The following is a 27,842-nucleotide window of genomic DNA, read 5'->3' as shown; positions in this document are numbered from 1 at the left end:
AAAACTATCCAATGCTTGCAAATTGTCCTAATACCATACAGATACTTTCTTTTTTTTACTAATAAACTTAATTTTATTTATTTTTTAACTTTTGTGTTCAGTTCAGGGCTACATGTGCAGATTTGTCATATTGTTATGCTCCTGTCAGTGAGGGACTGTGACTAGAATCTTAGACTGAAAGTTGGGAGACCCATTTGCAAACTCTGCTTTTTCCCTAGTAGAATAAGATAGCTATCATTTATTTGGTATTTCCTGCATGCATCAGATGCTCTGTGTTTGACTGCAATGATCTCTTTTTCTCTCAAAATAATCTACATCATAAATGAGAACGAGACTTCAAGTCCCACACTCAATGACAGGTCTGGAATTTTAGATCAGAGTATGATGCTCACATCACCGAAGTTTCTCACATCCTCTAAACAGGCAACCTCGAGAAACCCTGTTGATACCTCTTCAACTCAGTCTCGTCATCTATAAAGAAAATTATCAAATTGCTAATATTTCCATCAGCTCTGAGCTTCCATGCACACATGTGACCAAGAATCCTCTTACTAGCGTTTAGATATAAAGAATTTGCCTGTGCTTAGTAGGCTCTCAAAGAAATGGGAAATTAATGAAGCAGTTCATTCTTTCTTAAAGTTCCTCCATTTCTTTGATAGTCATTGAGCCAGTTAATTGATAAGTTCATTACTTTGGATAAACCCTGACAATGTAATAATGATGAATCTCAATTTATACTAATTGGATGATAATTTGTACTATGTTATATAATTATTTTGGCAGTACATTCTCCTCCTAATTATGTTTCTCTCAGGCTGATATGAAAATCTATTTACATTCCCTGAATGCAGAGTTAGTTTTAGGTGTAAGGAGCGGTTCACGGATATGAGTATGTTATTAAATGTACACGAGGATTAATTGACCTCTGTGGATAACCAACAATTTACTAAAGGTGTGTGCAATTTGCCCACATTCTTAGTGTCCAGGATATGCAATTGAGGATTCTCAAAGGCCTCCAAAAAGTCAATTTAAGAAAGGACTTAGATTTGCTTCAGCCTGAATTGGGAAATGAGAAAAACCATATATGCATATGTTCCATAAATGCTCTAATGCTTAATTCCAGCTATATCAACATTAGACTATAGCAGGGGATAAGAAAAATGTTCCTTGCAGTGGAAGCAGGGGTACTTTAGAAGAAATTGTGAAAAGTACTTGGAGATGTGTATGTCAGGACATGTCTTAGGCTTCTTAAATCAACGAACTTCAGCTTTACTCAAAATCATAAGAATGTGCATGGCCTTGGATGTGCCTTTTCTGTGGAAAGGGGGTTAGAGTGTCCATCAGCTTTTCTCAAGAAGCCTGTACACTAAAGTAGTTTAAAAATTACTTTTCTGGGTTAACTCTACCTATTTCTTCCTCAACCCATCATAAATGCAAGATTTTATCAAAAGGACCCTTTTTACTTTTCCCATGACTGTTAGCCAAATCCTCTCTGCTATAAGAGTGATCCTATGAAATGTAACTTTCACCATTTATACAGCCAAACTATGTGCCAGCGGTTTTTTGTTTGTTTGGTTTTTGGCACATAGAGTTATATTTGCCAAAGGATCTTCTGGGATAAAAGGGAAATTGCAATGTCATTAAAAACTCTAATGTATTAGATCAGATCATTATTTAGTGAAGGACCTGATGATTCATTATTTTCTGCTTCTCTAAAAAAGGAATGTATTAGTACATATGTCACATTATTTGAGAAAATTTAAATGTGACAATAGATTAAAGGTAAGGCATTAAGCTCAACTCCAGTATACAAAATATTCTACTTAGAGATTATCGTCGTCATTAGTAGCAGTAGTCTTGTGCCTAGGCAAAACTACTGGTGTGATACAATTCTTGGAATTGGCTTCCCAATTCGAACTCCACATCACTACATTACCCCCTGCACTACATTATAACGGTGGTTTCCAAGCCTCCTCTCAGCCTAACATACCAAGTCTCCCTGAGATCTCAATTGATATGGTCACGTTTTCATGCTAGAATTAACACCTTGCATCCTCTTCATTCTTCCCCCAACTAACCCGTTTCTCCTCCTCTGTCCCTGTCTTGGCGACTAGAAACCAGGAAACCAATAAATCTACTTTACCCCCTCCCACCTTGAAAGGAAACAGTGGAGGTTCTGCCCTGGGAATATGTTTCAGATTCAATCTCCTTTTCTCTGTCTCTCATCATCTTCCTTCTATACTAGTATAATTGATCTCTCTGTCACAGGTTCCTTTCCCCTCCTATTTTCTAACAATGCTGCATAGTCTCAAACACTATTCATTCTGAGTAAAATATCCGATGTTATACCTCCATGTTTGAAATTCCTGACTGCCACCCTCCCCACCCCTGATGTTGCATTAAGAATAAAGGACACATTTCTTAGCATGCCATACAGAGCTCTCCATACCTGTCCCCACTGCCATTATAGCATCTAGTTACAAAAATATCTATTATGTCTAATATACCCTTTTAGCCACAAAAAAAACCTGTTAAACAATTTTTAGAAACTATCCTTTCTTACTCCATTAAGGAGATTAAAGTTCTTTCCAAATGTGACCTAACGGGATTCAAAATCACAAGTAAAGCTGTATCTAATTAATTCTAATCTCTCAAGGGATGTCATAGCAACAGATCAAGGTAGGTCTGAATTCTTACAGAAGAAGATCTGGGAGTGAAGCACCTCCTAGTCCCTGGAACATCGTCCAATGAAGGCCCTTTTACAGCTGGGTCCAGCATTTATACAGGAGGCTCCCTCACGGGTAAATGGGAAACATAAAAAACTTGGTTGGAAGGATTGATGCATCCTACTCAAGATAAAGCTTCAACTCCTGTGGTTCTAACTTTGGTCTCAAAAGACCATATGCTTTTATTTGGGTTCTCAAAGTCCAGAAGAATAATTTTGTGCAAAATTATTGCTTTTCCTGCCACTTACACCTCATATTATCAATTAATAAATTCATGAAGTCCTAAGATTCCAGGATTGAAACCAAACCTGAGTTCAAATACTATAACTATGCTTTCTCTCCCAAATCTATAAATCAGAAATAACACTTCCTCTCCAATTAAATGTCAAGAGGCTATTACTGTAGTGAGCATCATGTTGTGGCACTCAGCAAGCAGTAGCTGTGAATATTATTGTTGTAGCTTAAAAATATGAGCTTGGTTAATATAAATCAGTGGTTCTCAGCACTGGCTGTACATAAGTATCACCTGGGGAGTTTTTAATAACTATCAGTGCCTGAAACATACCCTAGACAAAATAAATCAGAATATTTAGAAATGAGGCTCAGGCATTGGTATTTTGGAGAAGTTTCTGGGTGGTTCTAATAATATACTGAGAAGTACTGATATAAATTATTTTCTAAGCCTGATAGATTTCAGATAAATTGACAAAGTCAAATCATCCAAAAATGTGAAGATCAGGCCACAGACTCATGAAGAATTTACTGGGCAATAGAGATCTCGTGAGAGCTCACCATTTAATGGCTATGCCCCTGTCTCTCCTTCAAAAGGTTACTTTCCAGCAAATTTGAGGTATAGCCTTCATTAACATCATTATGAACAAAGCTTATTACGAAAAGATTACACTGAATCATCTGGGGCAGATAATAATTCAACAGATTTTCTGTAAACTTCCACTTCTAGATTTTGTTCAATAATTTGCTGTTAAAATTTGTTTCCCCTGTATTCTCTCTTACATATCATCTTTCCACCAATTTCCCCCAGATGTTGCAGGGAGGTAATTTTTTAGGTTCATGTGGTCACCCCAGACATTCCATTCTCTCCTATTTACCAGACTGCCTATTTCATTCTGCCATGGGAAATCTTTTCCTGCTCTATTCTCAACACTCTGTACTCCTTAAATAGCATAGTCTCATCTGTTGTGCACCTTCACCTGGGTGATGCAATCTGGCTCTTCCAGTCGGATCATCTTCTAAGCTAAACTAAACCCCAATGAGTTCCACTCCACTTATTATAGTATCTATTAGTATGAGCTTCGTTTCTCCTGCAGACCATACCTATAGGGAGAGAAGCTTATAAAGGAGTTAAGACTGAGAATTTCCAAATAGTGTAGTTATTTAATTCATCCACTCGTTGCGGAATATCCTTTGATTTTCTTTAGTTTGGCTTGGAGGCAGGAGAAAAGTGGGCTGGATTTGTAAATCGTATAGCACAGTTTTCAAATGCAAGGAAAAACCCTAGACTTGTGGTTAGCTTAGCACCTGTGTACATGTAATGTGGTTAATATGTGTAAGTAAATGGAGGAAAGAGAGACATTTAGCAAGCTGATAACCTCAAACCGAAAAAAAAGTCATTTCTTCCTCTTGATACATGTTTTTCATGTTAATGTACCAAAGCTGTGCAATTTCATATGCCATAATCACAGAAGGATGAGAAAATGAGATGTATTGGCTTTCTATTGCTGCTGTAACAAATTATCCCAAATTTAGTGGCTTAAACAATATATTCTTTTATAGTTCTAGAGATCAGAATTCTAAAATCAGGTTGCTAGCAGGGCTGCTTTCCTTATGGAAGTTTCTGGGGAAAAATCCAATTTCTTGCCTTTTCTGACTTACAGAGGCTGTCCTCATTCCACATCACACTCCCTCTTTCTCTCTGCTTCCATTCATACATTTCCATTTACACCTTCTCTGCCTCAAGACCCTGCTGTTTTCATTGTGATTACACTGGGCCACCTAGATAACTCAGAGAAATCTCCCCATCTCAAAAATCTTTCATTTAATCACATCCGTAAAATCTATCTCCATGTAAAGGAACATATTAGTCGGTTCTGGAATTAGGATGTGGACATCTTCAAGGAACTATTATTCAGCCTACTCCATAGAAGGGGTATCTTTCTGTATATCAGGATTTTCTGGGGTCTAATGCTGTTTTATATACATTCCATTGTAACTTTTGTAAATGTAAGCTATATTCATTCAGCATACTTTCTATAGCATGAATGTACTTTCTATAGCAATAAACACTGATCTAAAGACTGACTTATATCTACCTTGTTCTACTGATAATGAACATTAAAAATCACATGGCCAAGGAGGCAACTGGCTCAGAGGAGAGTATAGATGCAGTCTAAAATATTACAGTTAGCAAATGAGCTACATCCTGCAGCTCAAACTTTCACCTTACAATTTGTGCTGAGATTTGATATCATTTTGCTGGTTCGCTGAAGAGTACTGTAGCAAAAAAAAAAAAAAAAAAACTTGTTTCTATCTTGCGGTAAAAACCATTATTTTAGCCACATTGCATGTTCACCCATTTGGAAGTTATTTACTTGAAATTATTGACTACAAACCGTGTCTGGTGGTTTAGAATTTATCCTGATATTGAGAAGGCTATAAAAAGAGAAATACAATTCAGCTTAGTCGGTATAAACTTCCAAGATGCCTATTTTTCAATGAAAAAATAGCAGTAAAAAAAACCATATAAATATTACAAGAACACCTCAAAATTGCTCGGGAGCACTCCAGGTTCCATTCTGAGTTTTTGTTACCACAATAGTAGTAGCAGGCCTATTATGTGTGACATATGGATTTCCCTTAGTGATGGTTGCTGAGAATTCGTGGAGAGGAATTTTTCATTGCTGTCTCCATAGCTCTGCATTGCCTTCCAGGAAATGATCAGACTGAAATGTGGTGCAAGCTCTTTAAGATACCTCCACGTGTTGTTGGAAGACTCTGAGCCAAAGACTTTCCATGTATTTTATAGAATTACCCTGTCACCAGCCACAGCCGTTAGATCCCTATGAACTACATCTGGGTCATCATTAAGGACACACAAGACTAACTAAAACGATGCTGCGCAGGCTGTTCTCGATAACATCACCCATCAGGATATAAGATATCATCATTGCCAAGAACAACTAGGCTAGACTAAGAAGGTCAATACCACTGTGAACAAGGTCATAAGAGTTCTGTTGCAAAAGCTCCAGAAAACAGCTGGACCAATGTGGGATTATGGCTGTCAATGAGCAGTGACTGTGTCCCAGGATATACTGATAACAGTGGGGCCTTAGAATTGTCCTTTCAAGCGCCAGCTGTCATGGAGTTTTGTTTTGTTTTGTTTTGTTTTTTTGAGATGGAGTTTCCCTCTTGTCACCCAGGCTGGAGGGCAATGGTGCAATCTTGGCTCACAGCAACCTCTGCCTCCCAAATTCAAGTAATTCTCCTGCCTCAGCCTTACGAGTAACTGGGATTACAGGCATGTGTCACCATGCCAGGCTAATTTTTTGTATTTTTAGTAGAGACAGGATTTCTACTTGTTGATCAGGCTAGTCTTGAACTCCCAACCTCAGGTGATCTGCCCACCTTGGCCTCCCAAAATGCTGGGATTACAGGCATGAGCTACACACCCGCTGGCATTAAGTTTTTATTCCGCCTTCTGATGACCCATTTGCCGCAAATAAAAGAAAGCAGTAATTATTTTGTAGCTACTGAAACAATGGAATAGTCTCATGGTATTTCCATGTACAGTAGCATGATAGTAAGAAAGCATTTACAATAGGTACAAGCTACCCTCCTCCCTCTTGCTGATTTAAGGATTATGTTATCTAGATGGAATGGAATGTTGTAAGTATGCAGGAGCTTAAGACTTTTGGTATTGGTGTCTTTTGAGTTCTTATAATTAATTTTGTAACAATACAGATTAGAATTTACCACCAATGGTGATCACTGGAGTTAGTGGTAAAAAACTGTTTTGATGGAAACCTTTTTTTCATTACTCTAACCCAACTCAGCTACATCAGATCTGAAGAGTTCCATCTCTTCTTATGGGGAAAAATTATTTGACTTGTCCCAATCATGATTATTTGTTAATCTGTAATATCTTTATTCTATAAAGAATTGAAGCCACCTGGAAAAATACATTTGAAACAAATTAATAAATGTTTTTAAAGGGAGGAGAGTTGGCACAAAGGAGAAAAGTAGGTAAGAAAAACATAAAGCTGGTTGACATTCACACACATAAAATGTATACCCTGTGATCCTGTCTAGTTGCCAATGGAAAACTTGTAATTTTGACCCTAAACTTCCTAGCAATCAAAACAAAGTTGTAAACAAGACCATTTCCATGACTTGCAGTATTCATGAAACAGAAAAAATGTATTTATTCAAAAATGAACAGCTTGTTCTGGCACTGCTAACAATACTATGATGTTAGGTAACTGAGATCTCTGGAGAGTGACATATGTCAGAATCATCTCCACTTCACTGGCGAGAACCAGCACATACACTCACCCAAGCTCAAGGGACTAGGAAAGGCAATCCTAGTATGTGCCCGTTGAGTGGGAAACCTGGAAAGCAGTACTGATGATGTCCACACTAGGAATCTTCTTAAATCAATATATATTCAACAACCCACCTATTTTACATACATAATGTTAACAAAAGGACTGAGTTGTTTTTAACTTGTTTGTCGATCTGAGTCAATGACATAATGTCAAAAGTTGTTTAATAAGAACAATTCTATTAAGAAATGAGTCTTGACTGGGGCAGTGGCTCACACCTGTAATCCCAGTACTTTGGGAGGCCGAGGTGGGAGGATCACTTGAGGTCAGGAGTTCGAGACCAACCTGGCCAACATGGTGAAACCCCGTCTCTACTAAAATACAAAATTAGCCGAGTATTGTGGCGCATGCCTGCAATCCCAGCTACTCAGGAGCCTGAGGCAGGAGAATCGCTTGAATACAGGAGGCGGAGGTTGCAGTGAGCCAAAATCATGCCAGTGCACTCCAGCCTGGGGTGACAGAATGAGACTCTGTTTCAAAAAAAAGAAAGAAAAAGAAAGAAAGAAAGAAAAAGAAAGAAAGAAAGAAAGAAAGAAAGAAAGAAAGAAAGAAAGAAAGAGAAGGAAGGAAAGAAAGAAAGAAAAAGAAAGAAAGAAAGAAAGAAAGAAAGAAAGAAAGAAAGAAAGAAAGAAAGAAAGGAGCCTTATTAGAAGAACATATTAGTGGAAGCAATTTGGAGAAATATGCTATCCATATGAACACTACTGATAGCTGTCTTTATTACATTTTAATATGTGTGACATGATGTGTTTTGTGCCAAAAAAATTAATTGTTGCAAATAAATAAAGCCAGAGATGGTTCCTAGCAATACTGCCCTAGTAAAGTATACATAGTACCTCGATCAATACCACTTGGTCAGTTCAGCACACAAGTACTGTATTAAAATTCAAAGAAGCTAGTCATTCTCAGGAAAAAGTAAGTTCTACAAAGAACTATTAGAAAACTTCCCATATTTTTAAAACTGACATTTATTTTGATGTGACATTTTCTTAATCCCTTAACGACTTTTAGTGGAAATACCAACATGCCGAGAGAAGATCAAAATGGGAATGCAATTCTTTTATTTATAAAGTATGCTACAATTAGACGATAGGGGTACTGGCCTCAGTCAGCTTAAAGACCATTGTAAGAACAACTGCTTTAAAAGCGCTGCCTTTGGTGCTATTGACTATGTTGTTCTTATCTAGATGTTTCTCCTTCACCAGGCTGAGTGTCCACAAAGTTGACAGGCTGATGATCAATGACTGGACTTATTTCTTAATTTCAATTTCTAGTAAATTCAAGGGAAGAGCCAGAAACACTAATGCAAGCAACTAGCTAGGAAAAGGAACCAGGATTTTTCTACTATAGCAATAAAATGTGTACCTGGAGGACCCCAGGGTTCGTTTTGCAATAACAGCTTGCCTGTTAGCTGTTTATTCCCTGCATTTTCATATCTCTTTCCTAACACTAAAAGGCATATCAAATGAATATTTACCTCCAGGAATTCTGAAAGACAATAATAAAAATAATTAGTTAAATGATTGTTTTTAAAAAATGCGTATCTCTTAACGAGGGATTCAAAGCCTCCATAACGAAGTTTAAAAAGAAAAATATTACCCAAGTGAAAAGCTATAAACTCAAATGCTTTTGTGTTCTATTTTCAGTTTCAGAAACAATATTTTAAACCTTAGTATCCAGCTCTATATCGTCACATAAAACTTGCCGAGTTCCCTTTCAAGAGGTAATCTTGGCTGCAATTACACTATCTAATGACCAAAGTGAAAAATAGGATTTCTGACTGACCCTGGCAGGCCAGCTCTTTATGCCCGAATGATATAAGAGAACAGCTAACAAGACCTCACCATGCATGGCTTTAAATGTTATTGATGGCACTAAAGCAAGTCTACCCTTTTTCAAAAAATCCTTTCCTGTGCCTGGTCTTGTTGTCACCATAGGAGTGACTTACATCCTGTGGGCTGATGATTCATGGAGAGTTTTCTGTCATTTGTCTTACGTTCAGGACATTACAGGTTCACTAAATATTCCTCTGGTTTTCACCTTAGTAGAGACGTTGAGAGGTATAGGACCGGTGTTCATGCTATGATGTAATAATAAAAATAATTAGTTAAATGGTTGTTTTAAAAAAAATGCTTATCACTTAACAGGGGATCCAAAGCCTCCCTAAGGAAGTTTATGTCATCTAGTAATACCCTCTTTGTTTCTTATTTCTTTTCATGTAAAATCATTCTAGTTCACATATCTTAGGCACCTTCCAGGACCTCTGATCATTTGCATTGCCTTTCTCCAGACCTTTTCAATTCATCTCTTCAACTGAAGATCTGAAAATCTTTGTTATTTAATGCAAATGTACCTGTTTTCCATAGAGCAGTGATTTTCAAACACAGCTGTGAAATGCAGAAATCCAGGCTACACTCTCAGAAATCCTAATTCAGAATGTTCCTGTGATGGAGTCTAAGAATCTTTGATATAAAAACTTCCAGAGGGGATTCTTACTTGCATCCAGAATTGACGAGAGTTGTGGGGAAAACTACCTTGGATACGTGATTTCTAAACCTCTCTTCATTTCTATGCAAAGACAAAGAAAAAATAGCACCCAAATAGTTATTTTGGTAATCTATCCCAAGGAAAGTGATATCCTTATTCTTTAGAAAGAATTATCTCCAACCCATTTTCAGCTTCTTCTCGGTTGACACCATTTCCAGGACTCCAAAAGTAAGACCACAATTTAATGGACATAGAACTCCTGTCCTTCCTACCCACCTCCTTTTTCTCTTCTTTCGCAAAGTGAAAACAGTATACATGCTCACAGAATGTCTGGAGATATCACAATCCCAAGTAGTTATCTGAGAATCAGCATGAAGAGACAGTGTGAAATTGATGTCAGAATAGTCCCTATCCTTTTATCCATTAATGAATCCTCTCTTCCCCTACTCATGGAAAAGGGGGAGAGAGAAAGGTTTCAGAGATATACTTATTTATAAATCTTCATTTAAACATATCTACATACCAGTATTGCCAATTCAACATTTAATAAGTTCTACTCTGAAGGTGGCATTATGCTAAGTCCTAAGCTAGGGAGATCAATAAAATACATATTTCTAAGTATGAAATTGCTCAGACACTTGGGCAGTGGGAAAGACAAAACCCTGTACATTATGGACAACTCCAAATATAAAATTTGTTGAGTATAAACAATTTTTTTTAATGGAGTTTCACTCTTCTTGCCCAGGCCGGAGCTCAATAGTGCGATCTTGGCTCATTGCAACCTCTGCCTCCTGGGTTCAAGTGATTCTCATGCCTCAGACTCCCAAGTAGCTGGGATTACAAGCATGCACCACCATACCCAGCTAATATTGTATTTTTAGTAGAGATGGGGTTTCACCATGTTGATCAGGCTGGTCTCAAACTCATGACCTCAAGTGATCCACCCGCCTTGGTCTCCCAAAGTGCTTGGATTAAAGACGTGCGCCACCGTGCCTGGCCCAAACTACTTTTACATTCGATCATCAGACCCATTACTTAGATGTAAGTCAAGCAGTGTGTAACAGAAATAGTGTTGGCTGGAGGCCAGTGGCCTTGCTCCACACCAGCCACTCATTGATCTCAGGATTCTGATCTACTAAGTTTGTGAATTTCCAAGGACCCTTCCTGTTCTATGTTCCCTGGCTTTTGTAGTCACCCTATAAATTATCCAGTTCTTATTATAATTCTGTTCCTGATTCTTTCCCCCTATTTATCTTTTTCAGATTCTGTTCATGGGCATGATGACTGAATACTATCACTACTTTTTCACAACTCTGGTAAGTACATCTGGGAGAAATGTACTCCACATGTTAGGAAACATCTTCACATGGTTATTTCAGAGGTGGCCTCACCAGTGTCCAAGGCAGGATATTGTCATGGAGCCTTGACTTACTTTCTTAAGAATCCTCTAAATCCAGCAATGCTGAGCAGCAGGTTTCTTTCTTTCTTTTTTTTTTTAACTAGCATCAATGTATGTGCATTTAGAATGAAATTAAAATGAAACTTCCATTAAATAGAAACTATCAAAGTAAAACCTATTCATAAAAAAGCATCATCTACAATTTTTATATACATTAGCAGGTGCATCCAAGTGTGTCTGGCATTCATTGACTTTATGTGGCTTTCCTGCCTGTGTCCAGCAGATAGCTGGGTTAGCCAAGGGTTACCTGTCAGATGTTTGAAAATCCTTCAAAAAGGGAAGTATTGAAGATGCTCTGTACATTGAATATTTTGCACCATAAAGAAAAATCATGGTACTAAGCCTTAGAAATCCAAAAGAAACCATCGAACATCTTAAATGTTGAGAGACTATCTGATTATAAAGAATGATTTAGGGTATTTAACACATCAAACTGATGTGAGAACTTTCATTCAGTCAATTTCAGAAATCAGTGACAGCCCCCACCTCCCCAACCACACACTTGCACACTCCACTTTCTTACATGAGAAGAAAAACAGAGCTTTCTTTCTAATCTGTAAGAGTGTATCAGCTAAATTCAAGCTCCCCTTTTAATCTGTAAAAGTGTATCAGCTAAATTCAAGCTCCCTTTCTAATCTGTAAGAGTGTATCAGCTAAATTCAAGCTCCCCTTTTAATCTGTAAGAGTGTATCAGCTAAATTCAAGCTCCCCTTTTAATCTGTAAGAATGTATCAGCTAAATTCAAGCTCCCTTTCTAATCTGTAAGAGTGTATCAGCTAAATTCGACCTGGATTGTGGGGGACTCAGTAACAGTACCATTTTAGCAAATGCAACTGACAAGCTAGTGAGTAGGAGAATTCAAATAATTTAGAATAAGGACCCGAAGTAGTAAATTCTATTTCTGACTCAAATAAGTAAAGCATTCATTTCGTGATGTCCTCTGATGGATGAAGGGGTGCAGAGGACATCACGAGATGAATGCTTTGGGATAGTTGTCAAAATCATTACTGCCATTGAGCATGGGGTGGAAGTGGGTACATGGTAGAAACTCCTCCTGAACTAAGGTTTCTGTGGTCTTCCCATCTGCCTCTTCCTGCTTCTTCATCTTTCTTTTTTTTTTTTTTTTTTTTTTTGAGATGGAGTTTTGCTCTTGCTGACCAAGCTGGACTGCAATGGTGCGATCTCAGCTCATTGCAACTTCTGTCTCCTGGGTTCAAGCAATTCTCCTGCCTCAGCCTCCCGAGTAGCTGGGATTACAGGCATGTGCCAGCACGCCCGGCTAATTTTGTATTTTTAGTAGAGACAGGGTTTCTCCATGTTGATCAGGCTGGTCTCAATCTCCCAACCGCGGGTCATCCACCCACCTCAGCCTCCCAAAGTGCTGGGATTACAGGTGTGAGCTACCATGCCCGATCTCTTCCTGCTCCTTGACCATGTCATCTTTAAGAACAGCTGAAGGAAAACTTAGGAACTGCTCACTCTGTTCACAAATATGGTTCTTCCCATCACCAAGAACACCTAAGGGTTACTCAAGATGGCATGGCTATCTGCCTCGGAACTTTTCACCAGCCCAGCTGTGCACACTCTGGAAGGGCTGGTGTGCACAGCTGGAGTTGGGAGAAATTTGGGAAGGAATATGAACAATGGAACCAAACAAGGCTAGTCCTCAATGGAGACCATAAGGGATGAATAAGTTGTGCACTCCTATTTCTCTTCACCCATAACACTCACTCTACATGCATAAGGGAATGTAGCAAATTAAATTTGGACTTCCATCATTCTTTGATGCATAGAAGCCCAAAATTAAGACAACCTAATTTTGTACACATTTAATGTATTTCATTTTAGTGTGTTAAATCTATGTACTATTGAATCCCTGAGGAGATTCATATGTATTCTGGAAGTTTCTGTCTTGCCTCCTGAGACTGGAGTTAATTTTCTTTCTACCCACTGAGTGTGCCAACAGACTCACATTCTCCTGGGTCTTCTTTAATTTTGCTTCCTTCATCCTTTTCCTTTGATTTTATCTGCATTTTGTGCTGGTTGGTTTTTATATTCTCATCATTCTTACCCATGAGTATTAATAAAAGTTAAAGAAAAAAATAGTTATTTAGTTTTCAGAAAAAAATATATAATGCTGTAAAAGGCAGTATTGTGCACCTTTTCTGAAGTTAATCTAGGAGCGTGGGGATGTGCTCTTTAGTTCTAATGCCTCATCCAAAGATATCTTGGGAAAGAGAGAGTGCCTCAAAAGATTCAATTTGTATGCATCTTCTGCAAATGCAAATCGCAAAGCTTTCTGAAGCTGCTGCTTTTCAGTACCTGTAATCATCACGGATAAAGTACTATCTTGTATTGCACTTTCAGAAAGCGGTTACATTGTTAGGAAACTTTTATGGAAGTACATTTTTCTGTTAAATGTTTTTGAAAGCTGGGTCTTTTTTGAGATGGAATCTCTTTCTGTCATCAGGCTGGAGAGCAGTGGCATGATCTCAACTCACTGCAACCTCCATTTCCTAGGTTGAAGCGATTCTCCTGCCTCAGCCTACTCAGTAGCTGTGACTACAGGCATGTGCCACCACGTCCAGCTAATTTTGTATTTTTAGTAGAGATTTGCCATACTGTTATAATAATGTGATTTCACCTTATTGGCCAGGCTGGTCTCAATCTCTTGACTTTCTCATCAGCCCACCTCAGCCTCCCAAAGTACTGGGATTACTGATATATTTTTTTAATATAATCTTTTTATATGAGAAAAAAGCTCAAATTATTACATGTCTTTCTTAAATGTGAATCAATTTAGAAATTCTAGTTTACATCCAGCCTCATCTGTAATAGAAAACATTAGGAGGAATTCAACTTTTTTTCCTGAAACACTGTCTGAAAGGGAATGGTTTCCCTTGTTAAGATGTTCTTGCACCCATGCAGCCTTGTGATCTAGTATATTCTATGAAGAGCACCCTTCAGCTCCTATTCTGAGCCTATATTCAGTGAACATTCTTCATGCCCTCATTGTATGAGATATGAGTTATTTTTAATAAGCCAGGAGATAATTTTTTTCTACCAGAAGTGATTTTCCTGCCAAACACATTTGCAGTTTCCAAATTTGCCTTTGGGCAAGACCTGGAACAGCCTGGGGTGCAAGACCTCATGGAGAACAGTAGGTATTGCCAGTGATTCCTGTTATGGTCACATCACCACTCAGAACCTCAGTTTCTTCTTCTGTAAAATAAGAGCATTGAACTAAATGGAAATAAATATTCTTTCCCATTCCCCAAAGGCTATAAACTGAGAACAGAACTTTCAGCTTTTTAGAATGCGACATCCTATGCCCAAGGACATATTAATCAGCAACAGCAAAATTCCTTTTCTTGTCTTATCCAAACTCTAACAGTATGGCAAAAATAAAATAGATGAAAATGAAAACTGATTATTGTCCTAGAATTATTAGGACAGCATGTGAATGAAAAACAATGGGGAAATGTTCTTTTATTGGAATAGTGTGGTATGGCTGCCATTTTTGTTTTAAGCTAGAGCAGTCCCCCTTTATCCAATGGGGATATGTTCTGAGACCTCCAACAGATGCCCAAAATCTAGGATGGTGCCAAACTCCATATAGAGTATGTTTTTCCTACATGTGCATACTTAGGATAAAGCTTAATTTATAAATTAGGCACAACACTCTTGCAGTATGGGACTATTTGAAGTATAAGGGTAACTTAACAAAGCACTTCCATATCACAATTGTCGACCTAATAATTGAGACAGCTATTAAGTGACTGATGGGGAGGTGGCATCAATAGTGTGGATAATTCATGTCCCAGGCAGGACTGCATGGGAAGCTCACAATTTCCTCATGCTACTCAGAATGGTGTGCAATTTTAAACTTAAGAATTGCTTATTTCTGAAGTTTTCCATTTAATGTGGTCCAGCTGTGGTTGACCACAGGTAACTGACACTATGAACCACAAAACCACAGATGAGAGGTACCGCTATATTAGTTGCTGCTGCAACCATTAATTTTATTTTGAAAAAAAAAAAAAAAACCATGAAAATGTGAATTCTTTTCCACTTTTCTCCTTTTTCATGCTACACAGGACTTATTTGCTTTAGACCTGGAACTCTATAGGTACAGCGGAGTAAACATGACCGGGTTTCGGCTCCTTAACATCGACAACCCTCACGTGTCATCCATCATTGAGAAGTGGTCCATGGAGAGACTGCAGGCCCCACCCAGGCCCGAGACTGGCCTTTTGGATGGCATGATGACAGTGAGTCATTTTAAAATAAAATCATTTGCGACAATATTTGAATTCCTTGGTGGCTAGATTAAGAGCTTATGTGTCTTTAAAATGTTAGAGACAAATGTTACGGTGGGTGCCTTGACTTGCATTAGAGAAAAGAGAGTATGCTTTTTAGGTAATTTGAAAGGCTGTGACTGGCTACTAGCAATAACTGCTGTTTTTAACTTCCTGGATGTACTTGTCCCAGATAAAAATAAAATCTTAGCAAGAGTAGCCACCATTATCAGCCAAACCAATGCAAGGACATGTGAAGAGCGTTTTGCTCTAGGAATGTGATTGAGGGGAAGGTGGCTGCTGGGGAAGAGGAGGAACAACCTATCTGCGAGTTTTGCAGAACCTATTTGTGCTGCTTACTTCTGCCACATTTCAGCAAGCAGAGGCAATGTGGAAAAATGCTGGATTTACAAACAGTCGGTGTATTCATGTCTTCCTGTCCTGGATGTGTGTAGGCTCACCTCTGCAGAACTGACAGTGTTTAATACCAGCCATATGTCGCTCTTGAAGTAGATGCCAGACCTGCCTGCTGACAAGTCAGAGATACTCTGCTGAACAGATAAATTGTGAACTGCCTCATCAGAGAGCTTCTCCTTAACATCATTTGTCTTTTGTTGTCAAATGCACTTCCCTTCACTTTATTTCTCTAATAAAGCTCCCTGGGTGCTGAAGAAAATAGCAGGAAATAAGTTTTAAAAAATGCTTCCTATGTAGGAGCCATCTAAGGGGAAAGATAGTGTGGAATGCAGGCTGGTAATACCATTTTAAACTGGCACAGTATTTGATTATCCATTCCTATCATCGGAGAAGCACTCTCACTTTTAAGATGCAATTTACCCATCATCTCACAAAGAACTGGGGATTTTTTTTCTTTTTTCTTATGAGGAACTAATGAAAACTAAGAAATAAATGAATGAATTAAGTGGTTCTGGATGATTCTATGTTCAGGCTCCCTGAGTGTTTTTCAAACCTGAAATAACTTTTAAAATATTTAAAGTGAACTGAGAGATAATGATGGAAAGCATCTTGGTACAAATGAGCCTTGGGATGATTTGAAACATTTCTTTGAATAGGAACAAGTAGAGGATATCTAGGGAGACACTAGCCTTCTGAAAGGGAGAGGGAATACCAGAGACAGAAAGAGAAGCTTGCTGATAGATCTTTCTCTTCTTCCTCTTGGATTTATAATTTCAATGAGTCCAAATATGGTTCCAAATTCTCTGCCTACTCTTCCATTGAAATTTCAATCACAGGATGAGATCTCATATCATTCTTACCTGTGGTTGGTATGTACCACTAAAAGAGTTACAGTTTGAAGCTATGTTAACACAGATTGTGGATTTATGCCAAACATTAAATATTCATCACAAATATGGCTTAATTTACAAAGAAAAAAAGTCTGTGTGTTCAATTATACTGAGCTGACAAAACAGTTTGTACGTATTGACTGAGATGAGGAAGATCATCTAACAAAGGAGACAGAGCTATGCAATTCATGTGGAATCAGGCCAAGCAAGAAGTGATGCTGCTACCCGAGGGCTGTGGCCAGTGTGACAAGACAGAGTCCCAATGGATGAAAGGAGGACCTGGTCTGCCTGAAGATTTTTACTATCATCCCAACTAAGAGAGGGTTTTGTAGGCTGTGTTCTTATAGTTATTATTATAATAAACTATCAAAAAGAAAGTGTGGATTTACCAGAACAGAAGAAGGTGGCTCACTAAGATGCAGCAAAAGTGGGTAGAGTAGCTATTAAATATATCAGGCCATGTCCATACTAGTTTTTTAAAGAAGTGATAGGACACAGGGCCCAGGAGGAGTTGGATCCAACAGTCATGCAGATAATAACTTTGAAATTATATGAAGCATAATATTTACCTCTTCTTATCCAAAGAGTTTGCTTTGCACTTGACTGTTTTCATTCTGTTTCTCCTGGATGTGGCTACTTTGGGAACGTGGAAACCATGTCATTCGGAGATGAAGATCATGAAAGGATGTCCAGTTGCCCAATAGTTAAACGAAAAGAACACACTTATGACCCCAACCCCAGACCCAGTGATAACGAATATTTGCTGTTGAGTTGCCTCTATCCAAACTCTTGGTTTTCTACCTTAAAGATAAAATGTCCTTTGGTTCCAATTCTATTGGGTCCACATAGCAGACCCTGCCCTTCATTCATTCTTGCATGTCAAGCACTTGTTGCCCCCCCACACCACCCCTGCCTAGAAACATTACCTATCCAGGCTGCTCAAATGGCACTTCACCAGACAGAGCCTCCATGATTCCCTGTCTAGGATAGTAGCCCTCTCCCTGGTTTTCTTCTCTCTCTCCTCTGACCTGTTTTTGTTTTCCTCATTGCTCTTATGACCTGACTTATTATATTTTGATTTGTTTGTTCAGTACCTTCCCCTACAAGAATAGACATTCATAAAAGTGTCTTATGAAAAAAAGGCTTTGTGCTTTTGTGCTCTGCTTTCTCTCCCACACTAGAAAAGGCCCAGTGCAAGGTACACCAATAAATACATATTTAATAAAGAAATTAATGCACTAAATAAATAAGAATTAAGCTTCTACTAAAACTGAAGATGTTAAATGAAAAATATTTAGGTAGCACTGAAATAGTCTCATAAAAGTGCAAAGAGAGTTCCCATAAATAAGAAATGTGTGAATGTGCATGATTAGTACAATAGCGATTACTTTAAAATAATAGTGTTTTTAAAAAATGCATCACAGACTGGCCACTCTTAATGTTTAAACAATGCTATTACTATAATAGAATTGCATTTTCTGAAATCATATGTGTCATTCCACTATTCTTCAAGGTGAATTTCCCTAAAGGCTGTTTATAGTCATATTTTTGTGTGTGGTGCATACATATATGGATGAACACAGGAATTGGAAAATGCATGTATTTTGACTTCCCACCCAATTATCTATTTTTCTCTTTAATATTTTTAATGATTAAGCAATTCTTAGAATTTAATATGCTTAAAAAATCCTCAAATAATATGCTAATGTAAAAACATTCAAATCTGAAAATAGAGAAGTCAATTATACCCATGTCCAAAAAATCTTGACACCAGACTTAAAAACAATAAAATTAATTAAAGAAGAAAGTTGCCTTTAAAAATTAGGTTAAAATTGAGTTACTAAGAAAGTTGTTAAGTCAACCAAGTTCAGAAACAATGAAACTGATTATTAAAAAATATCTTGAGAATAAAAAAAGAAAGTTTTTTCATCAACAGAAGTATTAACAGAATTAACAGAAGTTCAGGGTGATTTTTATACAACCTACTTTGTTCCCTTTTACACGTTTAAATTTTTCTCAGCACTTGGACTGATTTGACCCTTTGGCTTTTGGATAGACTGGGGTAATATAGGAGGATTCATTCTCAAATGGGTTCTTCTCTGTGGACCAAAGTTGTTTATGAGTCAACACCGCCCAAGAGTCATGGGAACAACAAAGCATTGATCTTTCATCTGCCTTTCCAGTGTTTCACATCCACTCACGGCATAAAGTTAAGTCAGTCGCCTTATCCTGCTCTCTCACCTGTAAACATTTCCCTTAATCATGACCCATAGGGAAAACATCCTAGAGCTCCCACCTTGTACGTCCACTGCTACTCCAGCGATGAAAGAAAATAGGCAGCTGGATTTAGTACAAAAAGCAAAATCTTCCCAGATAATAAAAGCCCAGGGTTAAATCCTGGCTATGCCTTCTAAGTGACCCGAGCAAGTTACTTAACCTCTCTCAATTTGCTTGCTCATCTGCAAATCTGTACAATAACGCCTTTCAGTGTTACTCTACAGATTAAACTAGATTACATATGCAAAGCCTCTAGGACACAGAATTGAATTTACTTGATGATACCTGATGTTTAGCCAATTTTTAGTCAATAAAAGAACAAGAGACATTCTGAAATACCATGGCAGAATTCCATGTGTTTCCAAGTAACACATTCCTTAGCTTGCACATATAGCCCAGGATGGACTCATGACTGGGACCTATGTGACTCTGTATCACCAACCCATTCAATCTCTGAAGATTAGGTCTCTCTTCAGTACCCTAACCTCCTCCAGCTATTTCCAGCAACAATTATATAGCATGCAGGCAGCAAAGTATGGGGACTCTCTAAGCCCATATAGTGTTGTTAGGCCTTGTCTCTAAGATGAGGTGGCACCTCACTGGCTTATGTTGGGAGTCCTCAAGACCATCTTCAGATTTGGTGATTTGCTAGAAGGACTCATAGAACTCAGAAAATCTGTTACACTCACAATGACAGATTTACAGCAAACAAAGAGTAAAATCAGTGAAGGAAAAAGTGGCAGAGGGTTCACACAAGAAAAGCATGAACTTCCAAGTATCCTCTCCCAATAGAGTTGCATGAATAGCACTTAATCCTCAGCAATGGTCTATGACAAGTAGAAAGTATTGCCAACCAGGGAAGTTCACCCAAGCCTTGGGGTCCATGTTTTTTATTGGGATGCTTGGTCACATAGGCATGGAGCTCCCATATAGCTCGCCTTAGTCACTTAGTATCCAGCCTTTCAAGAGATCAAATTGATACAGTATGACCCAGAGCCCTCAGCCAACAAAATAAGCATTCATCATAATTCATATTTTTAGCATAAACTATCTGATGTTGCCCAGGACCCCAGGAATACAATAACACTCTTATTGGAATATTCCAAGGAGTTAAAAGTTATCTCCCAAGAGCCAGTCGAGGGGCCAGTCCTCTCTTTGGAATGTGCATGGTCTGAGTACCCCAAGCCTGGTGAGTTAATCTTTTACTGCACATTGTTGTAACAACCAGAACATTAAGTACTGGGGAGAAATATGCTTTCAATATGCTTATGTCATGGTTCACGTTGTGATAAAAAGATTTTCTTAGGATCATTGAACAATGTGATTTCATCCAAGCTTTAGATATATACAAAATGTGAACATAAACACATTTGGAAGAAGAAAATTTGAAACAGGCCAGTTTCTATTACATTACCTATTACCTAAAATGACAACGGTCATTCAGTAAGCAGGCCTCAAGCACAAAACTGAAAGGGGGAGGAAAATCAGTGGTAGTTTATTAGTGCTATAATACATTTAGTGCAAACATTTTTCTCCATCTAAGAAAACGTTGCATTTCAAGGAGTAGCATATTTTTTAGAATAAATAATTTTCTTCTTTGGATTGAAAGGCACAGATTAGAACTATAATTTTGAATCATTTTATTGCCCTTCCCAATATGCATCCAGCCTTGAGAAAGAATGTCCATCTTTTCTAAACTAGGTTTATGGAAAAGTCAGAGCATTATAATTCTAGTCCTTATAACTTCTCTATCACATTGGTGATTCAGTGAATTAATGAATACACATACAAATTTTCAAAAAAAAAGTATATTGTATTGATAAAAAAAAGTCCAAGTCACCATAGCATGTGGCTATGGTTGTGAGCTGAAATCTGAGTTTGTATCCTGAATTAGAATTCTCACTCCTTCCCTTAATGGCTACAAAATGGCAGGCAAGCTATTCTACCTCTACGAGCCTCAATTTCTCTGCCTGTATACCTATTTCAAACGTTTAATTTCAGTAGTTAAAAAGATGACATATGTACAGTGCTTATAGTGCCTGGCACATAGTAAATGATTAGTGAATATTAACCATTATTGAACTGTCATTGTAACTATCAAATCATCAGACTGATAACTTGGTTTAGAGGCAGCACAGCTTGATGGTTAAGGGCATATACTCTATCACCAACTTCGTGGGTTTGAATGTTGCCCGTCCTACCATGAGTTTGGGGATTTCATTTAATATCTTTATTTGTTTATCTGTAAAAGAATAAACGTTATAGTTAAAATTTAATGTTTCCAGAGGATTTAGAACAGTACATGACATATCATAAGTGCTCAATAAATGTCAGCTATTGTTATTGATTGCATTTCAAAAAGTCTCAATCTGCCAGTAGCTTAATTTCCTCATATTAAACACAATTGGTACAGCACAGTGGTAAAGATCATGGGTGCTAGAATCAGGCAGGTGTAGGCTCAAACCCTGGTCATGAAATCGATTACAGAGTAGCCTTATACCAGTCAATTTCCATGAGCCTTAGTTTTCTCACCTACAAAGATAATTGTGTAAGTCTCAAACTTAAATGATGAAAACATTTTTTAGCTTTAGAAATTACTGCTACCACTCATCTGACTGTATGTCAATTACATAAATAGGAATGAAATATTTTTTCTTAAAACTGCATCTTAAAACCTTGGAATTATACAGTTCTCACAAACATAAATTTCATTTTAAGGAATTAAGTAATATTAATTTCTTCAGTGAACATTTTTAAACAACTTTTATGTGTCAGGAATCATGTTAGCCACCAAAGTTAACTTAAACTCGAGCAGTTTCTGCCTCCAAAAAAACTGATATACTTATCCAAAAACAGATATAAACACCCAGGACAATGATAAAATACAATGATAAAAATCATACAGAATAATAAGTGGAGCTATTCTGTGGCCTCAAAGACTGATAGAATTGTGAGACATAGTAACCCCTGTCCTCTGTTTCCTCCTCCACCAAGACATGAGCAATCAATGCATAGTATATGTTGAATGAATCAACCAATTTTGGAAAACCATATGATAATTTTCATTCTATGATTCTATGACCTGGATTCCAGGTTTAACTCTGCAAATAATTAGCTATGTATATAAATCCTTATTGCTTTCCAGAAGTAATAACATCTCCGGGACTTCTCACTATGAGGGGGTAGGGGGTGTGTGTATATGTGTGTGTGGATGTGTGTGTCCCTCCACCTTGAAGTGAGTTTTCTCACATAATAGCTTTATCTCTTCTGCTTATTTTGAAGACTTGTTGAGAATTTCAAATGAGCTAATGTATTTGAAGTTGCAATGAATCCCTCAAGTAAAATGCAAGGGTATTATAAGATTTCATCCCTAAAGGAAACCACAGGGAAGTGTATTTTATAAAATGCTGTAAGTATTATGTAAAAGTTTGCAAGTGAGAGGAATTTCATGAGGAAGGGAAGAACGAGATGCCCAGCCTCCCAAAAGGAATGACTGACTTGTTTCAATCTCTATCAAGAAAGCACATGCTGGCAAGAGGAGGCATGTTCTGAGCAAGTTGCACATGTCTGCTCTTCAGAGGGTCTCTCATAACTTGCTGTTGAGTTCATTCCATGACTATGACCTTCTTGACTCTGGTAAATGAAAGTGACCAACACCAGTGTCCTTATCTAGAAATCACCTGTTAATGATTGTAGCTGTTTCTTTCTACCAAATATAAACCAGTACGTAGATAGACAAATAGATATAGACAAATATTGAGGAACAATCTGATATTGCAACTTTGAGCTTTATTAGCTTCTAGCTCCTGGTAGTTGATCTTAACACTGTGCTTAACATAGAAGACACTTCATAAAATATTTGTTCCTTGAATCAAGTCTATTGTGACTGATCTAGATTGCTTTATAAAGAACTCTAAACAAAGCAGAGTTATGATTTCAATTTACTCTGGAGTGTGAGGTATTACATTGGAGAAAAATAGCTATTGGAGAGTGAAAACTACCTCGCTGAAGAATAAATGGCCTTTGAGATAGGATAGATGGGAGCTATGGAAGCAGGGAGAGTGATTATGCAGGTAAAGAAAGGTAAACAAAGGTGGAATTGAAGATGCGGTGTGTTTTCCTCCACAGACCGAAGCAGCTCTGATGTACGATGCTGTGTACATGGTGGCCATTGCCTCGCACCGGGCATCCCAGCTGACCGTCAGCTCCCTTCAGTGCCATCGACACAAGCCATGGCGCCTTGGACCCAGGTTTATGAAACTGATCAAAGAGGCAAGTGATGCTCCCTCACAGCTCAGGGGCCCTTCAGCTGAGCACTGCTGGGCTTGCCCATTTGGTATGGTCCTTTCCACATGGATCCTTTGGCATGATGCCCGTAAGGGAGGAGAATCCATCATCCACCAGTCTTGCCCAGATTTCAGTGTCAAAAGTTTGTCCAGAAGGACTACCAGGAATTTTTCACTGTGATGCTGAGAAGTTTAATGATGCTACCAGATGCCAACACTTACCCTCCTTCACGCCAGCCATGGCCCTAGCTCCTGCTGGCTCTCCACCCATGTCTATAAGAGTGTATGGGTATTTCTTCCATGGTCCACTAAGTCAAGGGGAAGGTTGATCCGTTACGGAAGGGTACCAGAGATAGTTCCAGCATTATCAGTCCATAATCCCAGTGGCCTCCTAAAGCTCAGGTTGTGTAGCATTTAGTGGAAGTACCTCTTTATCTTCATTATATAGTGACAATTTTGTCATTTGTCAGCTAACCAGAAAAAATCTATTCCCATTCAAAACCTACCAAGCATATTGAAAAATTTTAGCTAGTAAAGGGTATTTGCAGGGATAGATTTCTTCGCTGATGTCCTGGGATCCTGGACTGTCCTCCACCTTTTCTTTTCTCTGAGACAGTTTGACTCCTCTTCACAAGACCCTGTTCTAAGCCCCAGGATTTCTTATAGATATGTACCCTGCATTATTGTTCATTCCACCAGGCACCTCCAGGTGTGTCTGGACTTGATGACATGAAATCAGGCTCTTTGGAATAGCTAGGCCTAAGTTCGAGATGCTCGGAGATGCTCTTCTAATATTTCTGTCAGATACAGACATTTACTTCTCAAGTGAATAGTATCTTTTTTCCTTTCTGTACTGGAGGAGGATGGAAATACAATGGGAGGAAGAAGGAGGGCACATGAGAATGCCCAGCTAAGAGCAAGGAAAGACACCTGCTTTGGACTCTTGTTTCTGCTGGTCTCTTCCATGCCTGCACACCCTCTGTCAAGCTGTTCAATGCACTGCCCCACTAAAGGCTGATCAATGAGGGTGAGGACCAAAAAGGCAGGATGTATAAGAATTAAGTACCTAGGCTCCAAATCTAGGTTATTTGCAAGCCCAGGATGAGGGGAATGATTTAAGGAAACATTCATTCTCATATGAGAATTCTGTACTTGCACAAGATTAAGAGGGAGTTCTTCCTTAAATTTTGTACCTTGGGCACCTCTCTTACGTCATCCTATTCTTGGCAGTGACTACTTGGGTTTTAAATCCCGGTTCCACTAACACTGATGAGCAGGATAACCTGGGCAAGTCTGTTGGTCTGTTTTCATGCTGCTGATAAAGACATACCTGAGACTGGACAATTTATAAAGAAAAAGAGGTTTAATGGACTCACAGTTTCACATGGCTGAAGAGGCCTCACAATCATGGCAGAAAGTGAAAGGCATGTCTATATGATGGCAGGGAAGAGAAAACGTGTGCAGGGGTAATCCCCTTTATAAAACCATCAGATTTCATGAGACTCATTCACTATCATGAGAACAGCATGGGAAGGCCCGTCCCCATGATTCAATTACCTCACACCAGGTCCCTCCCACAACACATGAGAGTTGTGAGAGCTACAATTCAAGATGAGATTTGAGTGGGGACACAGTCAAACCGTATCAGCAAGTTACTTTCCCTTCTTGTCATCAGTTTTTTCATCTGTAAAATGGGAATAGCATTATCTACCCCACAGCATGACTGTCAGGATAAAGAATAAGGCAAATGATTGTCAAGAATAGTTCAGAAACCTAGTAAGCATCTGAAATACTAACTATTCTCTTGCCAATGAAAGGCTCTACTAAGAACAGCCTCATTCAGTTTACTGAAGATGATGCCAGGAATTTTAAACTGGCAACAACAACAACAAAGAAATCACAAATAGGCATGAAACAAAATACCTTTTCTGACAGCTACATAAATCTGACACACTGTGCCTAATAGAAAAACATCACATGACCTCCTTTTCCCCCCGCAGCAATCATGGTTGTGTCCTGAATTGCCATCCTGATTACCTTGATCTTCAACAAGAAAACGGCTGGTTTTCTTTTATCTCCTCGCAGTTCAAGGAGAGGCAGAAGTGACATGAAAGCTTGGGATCAAACACTCAAGAGCCCCCAAGGCACCTTATCACTTGTACTTAAGTTGCATCAGAAGGTGAAATTACCAAGCCACCTTTAGGCATGTTTAAAGAACTAATGAGCTCCAAAATGAGGGACCACACTGAAAATAAGAAGGCATTTTATATTCATTCACTCCAAAGAAGCAAATTCCCCATTTTTAATCTCCACAGTTAGGGGTAACAGGAAAGGAGGGGGGAATGAATCAGAAACCTTTGCCAACATTGTGCTCACCCTCTTTTGTCTCCTGAGTCAGGATGTCGTATGCTACCTTTGGCAGGGTGTGGGTACCTGCAGAGAAAGTGGAATGGGGGTAACCAGAAGCAATGCCCCAGCCTGCTGGAGGACTGGCACTGAATTCCAAGACAGCCTAAAACATGTGAAAGAGAAAATGCACATGTTTCTTTAGATGAGTGCATAACTGAACAAAACTTTGCAAGTATCAGGTTTCATTAGGAAACATGAGATAAGGAACTTGGTCCCAAAATTTCCCAGTTTTTTTTAATTTGTTTGTTTTTTGTTGTTGTTGTTGTTGTTTAGTAATTCTTACTTTGTAAAGAACTTCCAAAACTAGAGTCAGAAAAAAATATGAAGAAGCAAGTCAGCAGATTGAATTTATGGGGTGAAGATCAAATTCATCACAGGAGGTAAACTTCCTGAGCAGAGGTAGATGCACATGCAGTTATTCCTGATAACGCCACACATTCTTGGGAATCAGTAACTTTACAGACTACCTTTCAGTGTTTGGGGTTGACTGGATAAAGGGAAAGAGTTCAAGAACATTTGCAACATGATAGAGTATGTTATTGTGTTAGCTTTCTGAGCATTTGCTAAACAAATGCCTATTACATTATACATTCTCTCTCAACAAGCATTACTGGAACTCCATTACATAAGTATATTAACTTCATACCTTAAGGGATAACCCCTTAGAAAGTGGAAAAGATGGTTTCTACCTCCTAGGAATGTAAATTCTACATGGCAGAGGACTGGCATGCTTCATTAAAGCTTTTTCTTATACCTCAGGGTAAAGCATACACTCTTCAGCAGGATATACAGGGTGTCTGATGATCTCCTTCCTCATCCCTATGCCAGCTCTCTCATCTCCTGCCCCATCTGCAGAACTTGCTGAGCCTATGTGGCACCCTTGAATATGCCATATGCTCCTACCAAATTATTTTGCCTCTGATTGCAATGCCATGCTCCTCTGGGTCATGCTTTATGTCTCAAGCACTAGTTCCTATCTGCAGGGTCCTGACTCACAGATGTAGACTCCATACTTCCATTACATCTGTAGGTATGCCGTTGTGTTTTCATGTCTATCTCCAAGCTATGCGTTTTTAGTCGCAATTCCCTAGCTCTTGCACAATGCTGGGCATAGAATGAGCACCCAATAAATACATGCCGAATGAGTGAATGAATTGGTAAATGAATGAATGAATGAATGAATGAGCAAAGGAACTGAAGAACACATGCTTACAATCGATGAGCATGTGCAGTGCTTTCGGACACAGTCTGTTTATAAAAATCATATCCAGGCTGGGCGTGGTGGCTCACCCTTGTAATCCCAGTACTTTGGGAGGCCGAAGTGGGTAAATCATGAGGTCAGGAGTTCAAGACCAGCCTGGTCAACACTATGAAACCCTGTCTTTACTAAAAAAAATAAAATTAAATTAAATTAAAAAAAAATAAAAATTACCTGGGTGTGGTGGCGGGCACCTCTAATCCCAGCTCCTTGGCAGGCTGAGGCAGGAGAATCACTTTAACCCAGGAGGTGGAGTTTGCAGTGAGCTGAGATCACGCCACTGCACTCCAGCCTGAGCGACAGAGTTAGACTTCATCTTAAAAAAAAAAAAAAGAAAAGAAAATCATATCAAGAAACAATTTGATAGAACAGAGTCAGGGCCTGGACTAGACCTGTCCACCAGGGCCATCGATTCTGATAGGGGAGTAAGGCACGGTTTTAGGGTAAGACCAACGTATTTAACTCTGGTACTGGGAACACACGTTCTGAGATTTCATCACTTAGCTGTCAGCATGAACTCAGTCAAGTCATTTAGCTTGTTTCTCAGTTCCTCCTTCTACAACATGGGGAATAAAATGCCCACACCATATGTTTGTAGCAATTAAAATTTTATATTGTAATCGCCTAGCAAAATATTTGTCATGTAGTGGTGGCTTAATGAAAGATAGCTGCCACCCAATGAAAGGTTCTGTTAAAAATGTCTGCCAGGTAAGGTA

At 38.6% G+C, this 27,842-nt stretch overlaps 1 protein-coding gene across 15 annotated transcripts in view; it reads left to right on the top strand.

The window, feature by feature from the left end:
- GRIK1 (glutamate ionotropic receptor kainate type subunit 1) overlaps positions 1–27,842 on the top strand; it is a 389,636-nt gene that overhangs the window by 265,820 nt on the left and 95,974 nt on the right. For all 15 annotated transcript variants that reach the window (XM_035283110.3, XM_035283108.3, XM_054249096.2 and 12 more), the window contains 3 exons: positions 11,095–11,148; positions 15,389–15,562; positions 23,302–23,445. In XM_035283110.3, coding sequence (XP_035139001.1) covers positions 11,095–11,148; positions 15,389–15,562; positions 23,302–23,445 — 372 coding nt within the window. The remainder of the gene's footprint in view (positions 1–11,094; positions 11,149–15,388; positions 15,563–23,301; positions 23,446–27,842) is intronic.

This window comes from Callithrix jacchus, chromosome 21 (assembly GCF_049354715.1).
Source record: "Callithrix jacchus isolate 240 chromosome 21, calJac240_pri, whole genome shotgun sequence".
Classification (NCBI taxonomy): Eukaryota; Metazoa; Chordata; class Mammalia; order Primates; family Cebidae; genus Callithrix; species Callithrix jacchus.
The sequence above is the reverse complement of the archived record's forward strand: the minus strand, read 5'-3'. Positions and strand labels throughout refer to the sequence as shown.